The sequence below is a fragment of the Hyposmocoma kahamanoa genome, unplaced genomic scaffold (genome assembly GCF_003589595.1).
Source record: "Hyposmocoma kahamanoa isolate Upper Pololo Valley unplaced genomic scaffold, ASM358959v1 63, whole genome shotgun sequence".
Classification (NCBI taxonomy): Eukaryota; Metazoa; Arthropoda; class Insecta; order Lepidoptera; family Cosmopterigidae; genus Hyposmocoma; species Hyposmocoma kahamanoa.
This window is the reverse complement of record NW_020653851.1, coordinates 333874-350523: the sequence shown is the minus strand read 5'-3', so window position 1 is coordinate 350523 and position 16650 is coordinate 333874. Positions and strand designations below refer to the sequence as shown.

Here is a 16650-nt window from a genome sequence, read left to right as displayed (position 1 = left end):
ACAACTGTCCTAAAATTACCGTAGTAAATCGCGTGCCAACCACATACCTGCTACATACCACACTGTTGCATAACTTTAATTTGGCACCTCGATACAGAGCAACAGATTAACACGCTTCTGCTTATCTAATAATACTCTTTGAATTGAGATGTTCATCGTATTAGGAATGGTTGTCTCTGAAAGCGCGAATGAATTTGAACTGTGCTTCAGCAACCAACCAAGTATTTCGTTAAATTGTCCAAGCGGCATGAAAATGTCAAAATGATTGGTTGATGAAACTCTTCTCCGCTCCGCTTTGGTAGATTAGGACCCCGATTAACTAAACTAAATAAACGTTCGATGCGGATTTGCGGATACGCTATCGTTATCTAACATCGTTTACGGAGGCCTAAAATATAGAAATGCATTAGTCTTACATAAAAAAAAAATTCATAAAATTGAACAAAATCCAGACTTTGTTCAAAATAATACGAGATTTCCATATTACATTCTTGCTTTGTATACAATAGGACGTTCGGTTACATTCATTCAATGACTATGTTCTGAATAACGTATGTAGCCTTTACCAGTCGAGAAGTTCGAGTTATCGTACGGGTATGACGACATTTCGGTACGGTTTCGAATACACCAGTGTGACGTTCGATTTGGGTGTTAAAATGAAAATAAATTGGACGACAACTGCGTTATCGTAAGGTTCTGAATCGACCCCAAGGCCCGTTATGCACCAAGCGCCTGTTAACAAGCAATTGGATTTCGTTATAGTTTATCAAGCTGTGAAGAGCTATTGAAACAACGAAATCCTTTTGGTTGTTTCAACACAGTTTCAGAATTTATGTGTTAATTATATCCGTTTGTCGTTTTTGCGCTTCTATGAATGTAAGGTTATCTTTAACGCTTCTTCATCTATATCAGAATAAATAGTAGTCGGTGGTTCCTAACGTGACGAGTTCGGCACAGAGAACCGTGGTGATGGGCGCAGTGGCAGTGCCCCTGAGATCTTTACGGTTTAAAGCTCTGAGTGGCACTGCAACAAGCATGTTACTTAACACCAGGTACACGACTTGTTTGTCCTATCACTTGATATTATACAAAAAGAAACCCAGTTCATTTCTAGAGGTCTATCCAAATACGTAACTTACTTTACATTATAACTCAAATTTGTCCATAAATAAAAGTCTGAAAGAAACATTAATAGCATTTAATTCGCGTGCTCGATTCTTTCTTCCTTATGCTTTTCTTTAATCGACCGCTGCCCTTGACCGCTATGCTAATGTAAACTTGACATTGTACGTTACGTTCCGTCGTTATTTGCCTTTAACACCTTCTTTTCTGTCCTATAAATAGCGGTAGATCTTTGTACATTAATTAAGAATTACTGAAATTCTTGTACTATCTTTAAAAATTCGCGAGTTTGAAAGCAATTATGGAATTAGATTATGCAATGGTTTTGTTTCTTCCAATATAATAACGCCTTCAGGATACTGTTGGGACTACCAAGATGGTACAGTGAATCAGGCATGTTCACCGAGGCGCAAGTAGACGGCTGCCAAGCGACAATGCGGAAGAAAATAGTATCGCTTATGACTCGTATCAGAATCAGAAGTAGCCACGACAGCAACCTAAAAATGGTTGCAGACAAATAATATAAATATTATGTTCAGTTGTGTCGTTGTGTTCTGTACCTATTCTAAGTGAAAATTGTCACTAACAAATGATATGGGTAATTTCTGCCTGAAATAAATAATTATATTCTATTCTATTCTATTCTAATGGGGTAGAAGTATGGGTCAATGTTTTCTTTTAATCCATGAACGGCATTGGAGACATATAGAGTCAATTACGAACATAGATTATTTCATGTAATGCGAGTCTATGGGTCGTATTCTAGAACTCTACTCAATGCTCAAGTCAGGATTGCACTGGAAACACAAGCACTGGAAATACGACCCTAATGGCAGGGACTTGAGTATGATTTCGAGTGCTTTAAACCATACTCAAATCCTGACTTGAACATTGAGTAGAGTTCTAGAATACGACTCTGAGAGTCATATACTAGCAGATGCTAGAGTTACACTTCATTATAGTAAAGAAATCTGACATTTCTCGTTTTTCCGGAGTACAATATCTGTGCTAAGTTATTTGTACACAAACACTTAGCGCGTTTGCTCATAGCATCCGATTCTAATTATTTCCGTACCCGAGACTATACAAATCTAGAAAACTCGGGCCGACTTCGGATATCGCTTGTGCATTAAGTCCGACTCTAATCCGAGAAAATACAAATATCGCTTGTACCTACGCCTAAAGATAAAATGATCCCTGTGACATTTCGGACTGACATTTTTCGGATTCTGAACTGGGGGTCTACTCTCGATCTCCGTCCGACATCTGGCCGAAATAATTACTGCCAAATAAGCAATACTTGGCCAAATGAAAAGACACGTGATGCGAATGATGCTTCATACTTGATACTTGTCTTTGTCTTTTGTCCTTTTGTCTTGTTTGACGTAGTGCGCAAATGTTCGTATGTGTCACACTGTCAGGTTGACAGTGTATTTGCTACATTAGGGATACTTCCTTAGCATCGTAAATGACTACAGTCGAAAGGTATAGCTTTTAAGGTTGACCACCTGATGTTATGTTCCAAAGTCGACAACGCATTTGTGCTTTAAGGATACTTATTGACGTCGCATACGACTATAGGTAACGGATACCACACTCCATCTATACGTTTGCCTGCATTGAATAGTATACAATAATCCTATATTGTTTTTATTATTAATAATTCTATTTGTCGATGCGTGTGTGACCTCGACATTGCTGTGTAGTGGGAAATCGTTTTCAGTCGATATCTTTGCCCTTTTCGCTCTTTCAATGTTAATGACTATGTGTTTCTGTCCCGTCATTTTGGAAATTAACGAAATTGCTTCGAAAGTCGCTTAGGGCATGTCATTATGCGGTAATTTCATTTCTTAGCTTGTTGGAGTGATCAATCAACTGTGATGTGACATTGAGTCTCTTTATAAAAAAACTGTTGTGTTGTATTTTCATTATTTTCCCAATAATTGTAGTTTCACGTATTATACATATATAACCATTGTTATTGGCTTTATTGTGTCAATGTTATTGTTGTTGATATGTTGTTTAACTTCTATAAATTCATCAATTTTACTGTTCCAATCAGTTTTTTTAACAACAATTTTACACCACTTGAGAATCCTGGAACAATATCCATAAACATCCTTTTGTTTCACTCAACTTCCTATGCTATAAATATAGTACAGCAACATTAGTTGGTTCGCACGGTTTAAACGGTTCTGAAGTTGTAATTTATTTATCAAGCTTTGGAATGACGCCAGCGTGTGTCTATGAACCAACTATGAGCGAAGGAGCAATGCACTTTGGCTAATGGAGAAACAGAAAATTGAGTTTCTATATTGTTCCCTGTGGTCTAGGTTTCAATTTATATCTGTTGATTAATGGTTCGCGCAATAAATGAGACAATATACATATAAATAAAAATGGATGTCCAAATTCGGAGACTTTGACTGTTGAACCTGAATTATATTGTTGTATGTTTCTGACACGATCGTTTATAGTTTATTTTACATATTAGCTTCTAATTCTTGAGCTAAAAATCAAAACAGAATCATTATTATCTAACAGCACTACAAATCTTTCAGTTCTATGCGGTCTTCTTACATTTCTCGAGTCTTGTCCATATCTGCTGACTCTTAACTTTATTTCACAGAAAATACTCCTCAAGGAGTCTATTTTAAGCTGACCTTTGCACAAATGATTTCCCGTCTAGAAAGGCTTTTCCTTTCTGCGTAACTTATGCTTTTCATAACTCTATTTATGATATCATATGTCTACATTTTTTTTTGGTGTTGTTAAATATGGCGTGCGAGTTATTTCGGGGTTGTTCTGAATTTTACATGGGGAGGCTACCGTTAGGCTCGCTATAAGCGTGGGTTAGCCACGGAATTGGACAGTGTACGGACGGCCGTTGGGGGCACTGGCTGCCACTGCCTTCAAATTCGCAATTTAATTCGACTAATGGAAGTGCGGTGAACTTGACCTTCGATTTTTGAAACAAAAAAGTGTTACCTTGTTTTGTATTTTTTTTAACATGCGTGTGTTGTACGTGGGATGCGCTCAGCCGCATCCGCAGAAGAAAGGAGTAGGCAGTAAGTTTCATTCCCTGTGCCCCCCTATCTACGCTCCAGTTAAATAACTAAATAAATAATAATAAATAAAATAAATAAAGTAGTGAATTTTAAATTTGCTCTTTGTAGCGTTCGGGAAATTGCGTTTGGCATACTAATGCACCAGGTGGGGAAAGTTTACGTGTTAAGACAGACGGGGCGCATTTTCCAATTTTGGCACCTGTCGCCTTTCATATTGAATGCAATAGCAAACGTTTTGTCTGCAGTTGTTCTAGGAATGCCTTACTGTCACCTTTTGTATCGTCTTCGCTAGAGTTTTATATAAAGCGTTCGTTTAAAGTGGTGTATGTAAATTGTCTTGAAATTGACTTATCTGATTCTGGTTTGACGTTGATAGAAATTAAAGGCAATCCTGTCGATAGAAAACATTTTCATCTTTATGGAAATTTAAGATGACTTTTTTATGGATAAAGATTTCGTATATTGATATGACAGCTAAATAAGGTGTTATTGGCAGTTATGATAAATACGTGAGCTAGAATAGGGAACATATTATTTTTTTAATGTTTTTTTCATAATAAAATAGTCACACGCTTGGCCACAATCTCACCTGATGTTAAGCGACAATGGGACGTGTTTGCCTAGAAAATGCTTATACACTTCTGCCTTCAATAGCCCCAAATTGTACTTTTCGGGAAACAGATGTCGGTAGAGAATTCCATTCCTTTGTCGTACGCATCAGAAATGATAGTACCTATTCGCACTAAGTGCTTTGGTATGGGTGGTATATCAACGACATGGAGTGTTCCGGACTTTCAATTACCTGGTCTCTGAAACAGAGAGTTTCAGAGACCAGGTAATTAGTGTGATAGTCTGGCACATTATTATTTTACCGATATAACGACGCAAAAGACAAAGGATTGCCACCATAGCTGATTAGCAATGCAAAAGACGGGTGTTAGATGAGCACTATACGTTTTTCTAATTAATGTATAAGTTTTACATAGGTAAAGTGGACATAACGTCTCTCTTCTGACTCACAGTTGTATAAGCATAATAAGCATATAATTTATAAAAGGAAACGATTTACCACTCGCATTAATTGTAATCCGGTATGTAAGCCCTTAAAACCCGTAAAACATATCTCGGAAAATAACTATTTGCACTAAGTGCTTTGGTATGGGTATATCAACGACATGGAGTGTTCCGGACTTTCTAGTCGACTGAAGGACGAACGGTGAGGGTGGAACTAAATTGAAAAGTACCTGCGCACACTCCGAAATATATCCGATAGAAAACCGACAAGCAGGCCACTTTTATGCGATGGTCGAGATTTCGTAGCTTCGACTCCACAAGATATCTTTAGTAAACAAGCTGAATCTTACAGTGGCAGTAGAGCTTCTTATGAACGAGTTCGTCCAGAGTAATACGGCCACCATGCCTATTTCTGGCATGGCAATGGCACTGCATCTGTTATGGTTTTGCGTGTCAACTTGTTCGACCCGTAACATGATAAAAAACCTCGTTGAAGAGCATTCTCTTTTACCTCGTATTAATAAGCGTATACTTTTAAAATAAAACGATAGGTTTATAGATGACTAATAATAACCATAATCGAATATATATTTGTTTGAAACAAACTCTCCTTCGCTAATCTGTCCTCCTGTTTTTTTTTTAATCCTATCAGTATTATTTAGTATTGGCATTATGTTCTTTAATTGATTACACCCAAGTCAAATCGATAACTTTATTTCTTTAAATAGGATAGTTATTACAAGTAGTAATAAGCATTTTAAACTGAATAATTGATTAATATAGCTTTCGTTAACGCACGTCTCCGGTGACCAGGAGGCTGGCACTTGCTTCAACCAGAAAATAAGTTAAGCCATCCAAAGTACGTATTCCGTAGCCAGCTTCTTGGGTACCCCGGACCCCGATAGACAAACATTACTTCAAAACTTTAGTTTTCAGTGGATAATGTCGGAGTCATAGGAAACATTAATGATGACAGATGTCCTAAGCACAGGACGTTAATAAAGTTTTTGTTTACCCACGAGGATAACGCACCGTGAATCAGGCCGGTGTAGGCGGTTAACGACCTGACACATAGTCATATATACGTACGTTTAACATATATACGTAAAAACATACATACAGTGGTCATTCATACATATTTGTAGACATATATAAATTTAAAATAAATCGTAATAGGTAGTCTATTTACCTAAAGTAATATTTATATAGAGTGGGTAATACATTCTGATATCCGATCTACGTTTATTCTGATCTCTTTTTATTACGGTCAGACAAAATCATGCCTAAGAACTCTCGAGGTGGAAATGTTTCATCGGCACTCTAATTACTGACTAGACGACTTCGATGGCCCAACGGTTTTCTTTGTGGGCGCTTGATGAGAAGGCACTGCATTCGATTCTCGGTTATGAACAGAGAGTTTCAGAGACCAGGTAATTAGTGTGCCAGTCTGGCACATTATTATTTTACCGATATAACGACGCAAAAGACAAAGGATTGCCACCATTACTGATTAGCAATGCAAAAGACGGCGAAGTGCTAGATGACCACTATACGTTTTTCTATTTAATCTATAAGTTTTACATAGGTAAAGTGGACATAACGTCTCTCTTCTGACTGACAGTTGCATAAGCATAATAAACATATAATTTTAAAATGAAACGATCTACCACTCACATTAATTGTAATCCGGTATGTAATCCCTTAAAACCCGTAAAACATATCTCGGAAAATAACTTTTCGCCCGTTAATTCACTTCCAACTGTCATCTTTTTTTTCACAACCCTACCAATATCTTTTAGTGTTGCCATTTTTATTTTATTGATTATACCTAAATCGAATCGTTGACTTATTTATTTAAATCTGATAGTTATTGCAAGTAATAATAACCATTTTAAACTAAATAATTTATTAATATTAAGAGTTATAAGTATTGAGCATTTTAGGAAATGAAACTATTTTTTCTTATTTCAATTAAACAAACCAACGTTTCGGGCCTTTTACAGGTCCCACGGTCACGGCTGACACGTTATCATTCGTATCATTTCCTGTGTGTCACAATCGCGAAATCTTTAGAACTGAATTCGGGATTCTTTTTAGTACAGTGTATTTTGGGTTTAGCGCTTCGCATCTTCAACTGTGACTCGTATCATTTCGCTCTTGTATATACTTAATGTGTTAGAGCATAGGTTCCCAAAAGTGACACTTATGCAAGATAAAAAAAATCAAACGCCCACCACCATAAAAAAATATTCAAAACACGTATTTTTCATAATACTTAAAACAAAAGTCACAAGAAAAAATAAATTATATACGTATACTGTAATGTCACTACATTACAGTATACGTATATAATTTATTTTATATAGATAATTCAGGTTTTTTTTTTCAAACTTCTGGGACAGCATCAACGCCCCTCCAATTGATTCCGAGGCCCTTACCCTGGGGTTCTTGAGCGCCCACTGGAAGGGACCGCTTGGGAAACGGTTTTAGAGTATAAGGTAGACGTACGACAAGCTCAGGTGGTAGCTCAGTGTGCTTCTCAATTGAGAGGTCGACAGCTCGAATCCAAATGGTGGTAAGCGACACATGTATTCATGACAACTACAGTGCCAGTCAGGGCTTTAAATTGCAAAGATCATAATGAACACTACGTCAACTTAACGTGACCTGTTCTGGTTTTATTTTGTTTTTGTTTCTTTTTACACAAAATTCGTTTTTTTTTGGAATTTTGTTTTTTGTTTCTTTTTTTTCACCAAATTCTGGGAGCACGATATTAGTACATAAATATGGCTGTATACAAAATGACCAAAAAGTAAACTTGGGCGTAGTGTTCATTGGAAATATCGAGGTATAAGTTGACAAGTCTCATGGCCCTGTAATTTCACCTGCACACTTACTACTCAAAAATGGAACGCAGTAATGCTCACATTACTGTTTGACGCCAGAAATACGTAAAGGGAAGTATTGCCTCCCTGGACGAAATCTTTCACAAGGAGCTCTATTGCTAATAAAATTCCTCGATATAATTTATTATTCGACCACATTCCGTCAGGTGCGGCGTAGGACTGTTTAACGCGACAAAAAAAAAACAAGAAAACAAAAATTTTCTATTAAAAAAAATGTTTTTGTTGCTAGAATAGAACTGCCACGCCTCTATGCCGTCATTAAAGTGTCCAGGAAAGGAAATGCTCAAGTGCCTGGCTGAGCGCATCCGATAGCCTGCCTGGGTCAGGTCGGCTATAAATCTAGACATATAGACCAAACGTACTGGCCTGCACTAACGGTGCTTTGCACGTAGATAAAACGACGTGATAGGTTGAAAGATTGAACGCTATTCCTACCTCAAAGTTTTTGTTGTGAAAACATGGAGCATTATGTTTTTTGGAATAGTAATAAGTTGCCGTAGCGTGCCATCGAAGCAGAGACCTTCGTTCTATATCTGAGGGTCGTATTCCAGAACTCTACTCAATACTCAAGTCAGGACTTGAGTATTGCAGTGAGCACTGAAAATCATACTCAAGTCCTTGCCATTAGGGTCGTATTTCCAGTGCTTGAAATCATACTCAAGTCTGCTCAAGACCTGGCTTGAGCGTTGAGTAGAGTTTTGGAATACGACCCTAAGTGTCCTGCCGATGTGGCGTACCGTCGATTTAAATGACTTTCGCTGTCACGACCAGACGATGTAACGTTTTCAATATCACGACCACTGATGTTGCGACTTTGAATCAAATGAATCTCATCCATTATACCTCTTTCCCATTGGGGTAGCCAGACTTTTATTTTTATGACACCATGTGATACAACGAACAAGTCGTGCGCCTCGTGGTAAACGACGTGCCTGCGTATAACTGTTCCAGTGCTGCTCAGAATTTTAAATCTCAAACATTTGACGCATACTGCCACTGCGCCCGTGACCTAGAGATGTAAGTTGATAGTCGTCTTCCTTGTTAGAAAAAAGTCAGTTAAGGCCGCAAGTGAGGAGAGAAGCGTTGTGTTCAATAATGTTGTTATCACTTATTTGTATGTATAGTCGAAAATGAAATTTGAATAATGAAAATAAAAACAAACATTGAAGAACTTGTATAAACAATGAGACATATACGGTTACTAGGTTAGGACTGCCACGCAGAGGTCCCAGGTTCGATTCCCGGGCCAGGAGAAATAGGTATTTGTATGGCCTACACTTATTTGTCTCGTGAGTTTGGGTGTAATTTATGATTGTTTATCTGTGTGTCCATGGCACCCGCGACACAGAGTTTCCCTAGTGTGAGGCTATGTTGAGTGTGTGCGTTATTATAAATACATTTATAAAATTTACTCCGGCAAGGTGCGATTTAACAGACGTATTACGGCAACTTTAAACATTAACTTTTAACTGCCTCCGTGGCCGAACGGTTACCATGCCGGACTGCCATGCAGAGGTCCCAGGTTCGATTCCCGGGTCGGGAGAAATATTTGTATGGCCTACATTTATTTCTCTCGTGAGTTTGGGTGTAATTTGTGGTTGTCTACGTATGTGTCCATGGCACCCGCGACACAGGGTTTCCCTAGTGCGGGGCTATGTTGAGTGTGTACATTATTATATTATTAACAATCGCATAAAAATTAAACCATTTTTCAGAAATAAATATATTATTTTTCGTAGGAGGTTTGTTGTAAGAATGTTGAAGTCACCGTCTTCCCTAATGGGGAAGCATTTGCATTATTGTGTACCGGTTTGGAAGGGTGCTGGTGAATTTAAGGTACATGGGACTTGTCACCTACGCTACAGGGTGACGGGCACAGTCGCAGTGCCCTTAATCCCAGTGGCACTGCAACTGTTACGGATAAGCGTGTCGCTTACCACCAGACTCACGACTACGTATAATATAATTAAACGTCGAGTATTGTCAGTTTGTAGTTAACAGCGCTTTGGACTAAAATTTAAACATTGGGGTTGCATGGATTAGTAGTACCTTACATGTTCCAGTGGTTAAAAGGAAAGCAGTTAAAAAAATCCTTATTCGTAGCATTCTAAACCTATATACAGGCCAGGTTTTTATTAAAAGAATAAGTGCGCCTTTGACCCCCATCTCACCTTAGACAAAGTGACGATAAGGTCGACGATGCTTGTACACCTATTCACTCTCGCCTTGAAAAGGTCCAAGTTACATCGTTCAGGGAATAAGTCTGCAGACAGGGAATTCCACTTCATAGCCGTTTGCTGTATAAATGTGGAAGGTAGTACGTATGCTACATCACGATTTGAGATTAGAGAATGCAGGAAAGTTGAAGATGCTATGCTATCATGTTCACGTCATACGTAACGAAACGTGCAATCATAATCGACAAGTATCGAAAACGCATGTTCCCAAATCGCCATGCCAACGGTTACCTAGCGCAGTTGCTATGCCAATCAACACTTCCTTGCTATAGCGAAAATTTCTTCGTCTATTTTATTATTCATTGATCTCTTAAAAAGAGTTACTATTCCCTTAAAGCGCATCTTCACATAGATCATTTTTGATCGTTCTTTTTGCTTAGGTGCGTCGATGTGCTTTTGGTTTTTTGATGAGGTGGTAATAGATTACGTGAATATATGTGAAATAATTTTTTAACAGTTGCTGAGCCTATTGTTAGAAGATACTTAACAGTTCAAGCTAACAATAGATATGGCAACGCACATGGTGATCGTACCGGTCCTTGTTCGAAAACTTTACTGTGAGGAAAAAAAATTACGTCGTATAGAAAGGAAAACACTACGACTTTTATGTAATTTATTTCTATCAAGTTCACCCTTCGTAACACGTGTATTATCGATTGAAGCCTACCTCTAAGGTGAATGACGTCACTCCACAATAAAGAGTACATTTTTCATTGGCTCGTGGGACAAAGGCGCTCTGTCACTAAATGCTCAATTATTTTCCAATTTTACTCGCTCGTTCTTAATCGTGCAATTGGCCCACCATTTATTCTCCCTGTGCGACTAGAGTAGCTATCTCGTCTGCTACCTTTTTTGTTTGACGCGCTAAAAGAATTTTCAATTGTTAACTCCAATCTTTAAACAGCAGAAATAAACGCGAATTAACTTTCTTGTTACGACACATTCCCTAGCTACTTACCGATTCTGAAGGCCGAGTTAAATTGTGCATTAACTTTTTCGTATAAACCAGTTGATATGCAAGTGTTTCGTGTGCGGCGCGCATGCGTCATGGTTCATTGCCTTGGCTGAGGATCGCCCTAATATGGCATGCGAGATCGAGTTGCGCCAACGCAACTGCCATTACCAACCATACGTCTCTCACGACCACACACTGGTAATACTAGACCTCCGTACGTACCAATACTGGACTGGAAAAAGGGTTCCTAGCCATCGCTAAGATTTCGTGCCATAAAATTGAAAAGCCAATAACAAAGACTGAATCTGCCAAAAATGTGTTGTTCGTGGCTAAGATGTCGCAGGCGAGTGGCGGACTCCGCCGAATCCAACGCCCCTGTACAGGCATTTGAGAAACAACTGCCCATCGAAGACGCTACCCAAGAAGATGTGATCCAAGAGCTAAAGCCACGTAAGAAATCAGCTGATGTGCACAGAGTTTGTAAGGTTGTCCGTTTCGCTTATTGCACGGATCTGTTGCGATTCGCTTTGGTTGTATATCTTGTATTTATTTATTTTTATTTTGTTTGCTGCGGTATTACGTTCGCGGTTATGATTCATGAGATTGTACTGAATACTTGAGATTGTTCGCATTAACAAATTGTAGTAATATGTTGCAGAGCCTGTATAAATTATTGTTAAAATCGATGACAAATACTTTAAAATAACAGTGTGTATTAGGTCAAATTCGCAACGGTACATTGTCACCACGCTGAAGGCATCACCGTTCCGAATTTGCTGCCTTTGTTTTTCGGTAAAGGGAATTCGTAATGCGTTTCTGAAAAAAATAAATAACATTCTGGAAACGGTAATCATAACTGATCCACCTTTTCGTATATCTTTCCTTCCTTAGGTAATTTATTTTGATTATAAAGTTTATACGCATCCCCAGGGTCAAACTTCGTGTCGGCGCCTGCCGCGCGTATAACGCGGAACAATCAGATGCGTGTGGCGAACGCGGGCGGGTACACGAATGGGCATGGTGGGGACACGACGGGCCGTCGCGGCGGCGCAGAGAATGTGCCTCCGCAGCCACAACCCAACACTAGGATTACGCAGCAGGTATGAGTCTACAAATTCTTACTTGGGGAGCACCAGATAACCGTTGATATTTTAAAATTAGGATCTCAGTCTCGTTCACAAAATCCATACTTGTACACCTTGATCCTATACCCAGTTAAGCTTCTCAAATATTGCAACGGCACCCTGACTCCGTGAAATTAAGGTTGAAAATTGGTTAACCGATTTTTAACGAAACAAAGTAATTTGGAACAAACTGGCGCTGAACTACGGTGCTACGTGGTAATATCTCCTAACGGAGTGTGCTCAGAAGCAGGTGTGCCAACAGCCGATGCCGGCGTCCGGCGGCGGTCGGTCGCGGTCCGGCAGTACTCCAAGCGCTGCCTCCGTACCCCATGGCATCGGCGCCCCCTACATGCCCACAAACCAGCGTCGAAACCACAAGGAGGTTCCTTACTCATCCTTTCATTTCTTATCACCTATAATCCTTTCCTAGACCCTGTACGTATATTAGTAGTGTAACATTCCTTATCCTTGTTCCTTGTTACCATCAGAACTCTGTCCTCGGCTTTGAAAATTGAAACTTATGCGGGCACTTCATGTGTAGTATGGAATCTATAAAGAGAACTTCTCGCATCTACTTGGGTTTACTTCTATGATAGCTTTAGCTAGCTGGGAATGGTTAACTCAGTAGAAGAACGGTTGCTTCTGCTTTTGAGAGACAGACGGTTCGAATCCGCTATTTTCTACTATTATAAAGCTCATGGTTGATCAATATGGTTCCTGTTTTACGACCCGCAAATCATAGGAAGGCGGTTAAGATGTTAATGCACAGTATTAATAAACAGCTCTCTATGTTTAAATGCGTATCGGCTAATATGTCACTTAGTTCTCAAGATACTTTTCAAAGTTTCGTGTTTGAATAGACCATAATAACCGTCATTATGGTTAAGACCATTTCAAGACCCTGCACATAGCTCAACCGCTAAGTAATATTTATTAATAAGCGGATAATTGGAAATAAAATTTTGATAACTATCACGTGATGAATAATCTTTGAAGTGATGATAATTGAAGCATTGGGTATAAAAAGGGCGTATCACGTAAAAGTGAGATTCGACAAAATTGAAAGTAAAGTTTTCTTATCTTATATCTTTTTAATATATTTATAATAATATATAAATATATAAACGACTTATTTATACTTTATTATTTATTTGTCCTATGATTTAGCTAAAAGATTCAGGTGTTATTGTTATTTTAAAACAGTAAAAAACATTTGAAAAAATTTTTTTTTCCTTGTGTTGTCCGCCCTTGTTGCACCAAATCGGTAAATTAATGGGGTGTTCGTTTTATAATTGGATTTTTAAGGAAATAAATTGTGAATCAGTGTTATTTAAAAGTTACATTGAAAAAAAATAATTAAATGTATTTTTAATCATTTATTTAATTCGCTGGATTGAAATGAACCGAGAGTATCATCTTCATGTGGTCATCCTCCTAGATCCTCCATGTTGAGGATGAATTCGCTAGTTTCAGACATTTTTACATTAAAATAAGTTTTTACAAACTGCAGCTGGTAACGGGTCCGAAAAATTCAAACGCACATTTATAATCTATGCCACAAGGACGGAGCGCCACCTTTTAAATGAATGAAAATTACGCCATCTAGAAGGGAGATCGAAATGAGTTTTTGTCACAAGATACTACATAGATAGTGCTTTACATGTTTTGATGCAATAATATCAAAACGGGCTTTGGGTGCCGAACGCCCTTCTTGTTCCCAATGCTTCAATTTTAGTTGAATTGAAGTGATTAAGACAGTTGAAATAAGATCTTAATATCGCTCCTGTACTTGATATATTAATACAGGCCTACGTGTTGGTTTCCTCGCGTATTTTTGGTTTTAGATAATTTTACTTTTTCGTTTTAGTAAAGCACACTTTGTTAAGTAGGATTTCGTAAATAGTTGTTGACATTCGACGTGACCACTTTTCAGTTTAGCACTCCTGCTAATGTGGGCGGTGCCAGCGGCCGGCCGGCCGGCGTGACGAGTACGGTGTCCGTGCCGCATGCGGTCGCTTCGGGCGCCGTGCGGAGATCGAATGTCGTCAAGGAAGTGGAGCGACTTAAGGAGAATCGAGAGAAACGTCGCCAAAGGCAGGCAGAACTCAAGGAAGAAAAGGTAATGACAAGTTCAATGTTTTTTTACAAATTTCAAATTAGGTCAAATTGTCCTTTAGGTAAAATAATAGGTAAAATATAGATAAAATAAATAAATATAGGTAAAATAAATTTACACTTTAGAACATCATTTTTAAGCTACTGTTCGTTCACTGTGCTGACTTCCCTGAGAAGGACGAGCAAGGAACTCTAGGGATTGCTGTTTTCAAAAGAACTTAAATGCTATGCAATTATTGTCATATAATCAAATTTGTGTGGACTCTGGAGTCGTGTCGTCTGCCCATACATTTGAAAAAGAAAAGACTTCCTCAATTACCCCCATTCTCTATGTGCACTCTCGAAAGCTTCCTCCATTATTGCCGCACGTGTTGCCTTTACTTATTTCACTGTTATCGAACGTACTGAAATCAAATCGACAACTAATTATTCTATAAATAATTTTTTTTTTAATTTTTAGCTGCGGGATGAATCTAGAATGCTGAATAATATATTAATAAATAGCTGATGCTAACAAATCGACCCCTCCTACGTAAAGTATCGTATGTCGAAATTGCCAAGTTTACAGGGAAGCGTTTTAAAGTTCTCCGTTTTATTCGGCAAAACTCGTTACTCAAATAGAGTGATCATCTAATAAATCCTCTAATCGATATCTAGGATTTTATAATACTCTATGTGAGTAACGAGCTTTGTCGAATAAAACTGAGAAATGCTAAAGTCACATGTTGTGCTTATTTCAGTGAATTCAGAATATTTAAAAGGCTCCTCTGTAAACTTGGCAATTTCGACATACGATACTTTACGTCGGAGGGGTCGAAATGTACATCTTATCCAATAATAATTCATTATTTTACACTTAATGTTTATTAATTCACGGCAGATGACTATTCTTCTGTTTAGCAGAATATCAGCGGCGCTATTAAACAGTCCGCCATTTTGTTGAGCTACAAACCTTTTTATCTAACATTACAATTATCTAATATTAAACTCTATGTAATATGTTGTGATAAATAAACAAATTTATTTTGCGTTGGTTTGTCAAAATAGCTTTTTTATTATTATTATTTAACTATTATTTGGATAATGCCATAAAATGGGTTCTGGAAAATCGTCCTGCTTTTGACAGTTTAAATTAAATGAGGAAAATCGAAATGTCTTTATTATCTTTCACAAAGAAACCTATGGTCCCCACATGTTATTGAATATCTATATTTGTGAAAGTCTAGTATCCATACTAGGATTAACCTGTGTTATAGAGCACCAGGCTATTCGTAAGAACGATAGACATAATACAAAAGGATACGTGTACTTAAACAATTTTACAAGATAAAGCAAAATAAAAGCAGTAAATAAAATAAAACAGTACAGAGTATTAAAAAAACCGACCTCAAATGTCATTCATCCCTAGTTTGCCACCCTTAGAGGTGGAATATTTTCTTCAAATTTAAATGGGAACAATACTCAGGTACCCTCTTTCCAACAAAAAAAGAATCATCAATCCAGTTATCGCGTACCATACTTAAAAAAACAGTCGAATTGAGAACCTCCTCTTTTTTTTAAAGTCGGTTAAAAATGAAAATTAACTGTTTTAAATTAAGGAAGAGATTTCCATTCAGTGTCAAAACTTCAATTTTCAAAACTGTGTAATGGTTTAGCATCTGAAAAGTCGCCCTCTAAATTAATTATTTGAAAGTGCACTTTATTTCCGTAAACATACAGTTATTTATATCAAATTTTTAGGTATTTTAAAACGTTTTGAAGGCATTCATCATTTTGACGCTGTTTGTCAAGCATAGTGCGAGCTCATATTGCCAACTTATTGTTTTCAGGAAGCCCTAATGAACATGGATCCCGGGAATCCAAACTGGGAATTCCTGGCCATGATCAGAGAGTACCAAAACACCATTGACTTCCGGCCGTTGCGGGGAGACGAGCCCATTGAAGATCACCAGATCACTGTGTGCGTGCGGAAACGGCCTCTCAACAAGAAGGAGGTCACGAAAAAAGAGGTACCTCATCATTGTCTGTGAACATATTCAATGAGTAATTATCAGAAATAATCGGCGATAATGTTCCTAAAGTAATTATAATCATTATAATCGAACATAA

At 37.9% G+C, this 16650-nt stretch overlaps 1 protein-coding gene across 4 annotated transcripts in view; it reads left to right on the top strand.

Annotated features, from left to right (window-relative positions):
• LOC113230556 (kinesin-like protein KIF2A) overlaps window positions 1-16650 on the top strand; it is a 96294-nt gene that overhangs the window by 65377 nt on the left and 14267 nt on the right. For 2 of the 4 annotated variants that reach the window (XM_026464559.1, XM_026464562.1), the window contains 4 exons: window positions 12233-12402; window positions 12689-12808; window positions 14360-14545; window positions 16371-16550. In XM_026464559.1, the coding sequence (XP_026320344.1) occupies window positions 12233-12402; window positions 12689-12808; window positions 14360-14545; window positions 16371-16550 (656 nt within the window). Of the gene's footprint in view, window positions 1-11325; window positions 11753-12232; window positions 12403-12688; window positions 12809-14359; window positions 14546-16370; window positions 16551-16650 lie in introns of those variants that run through there. The other 2 variants (XM_026464561.1, XM_026464560.1) reach the window with 2 other exon arrangements.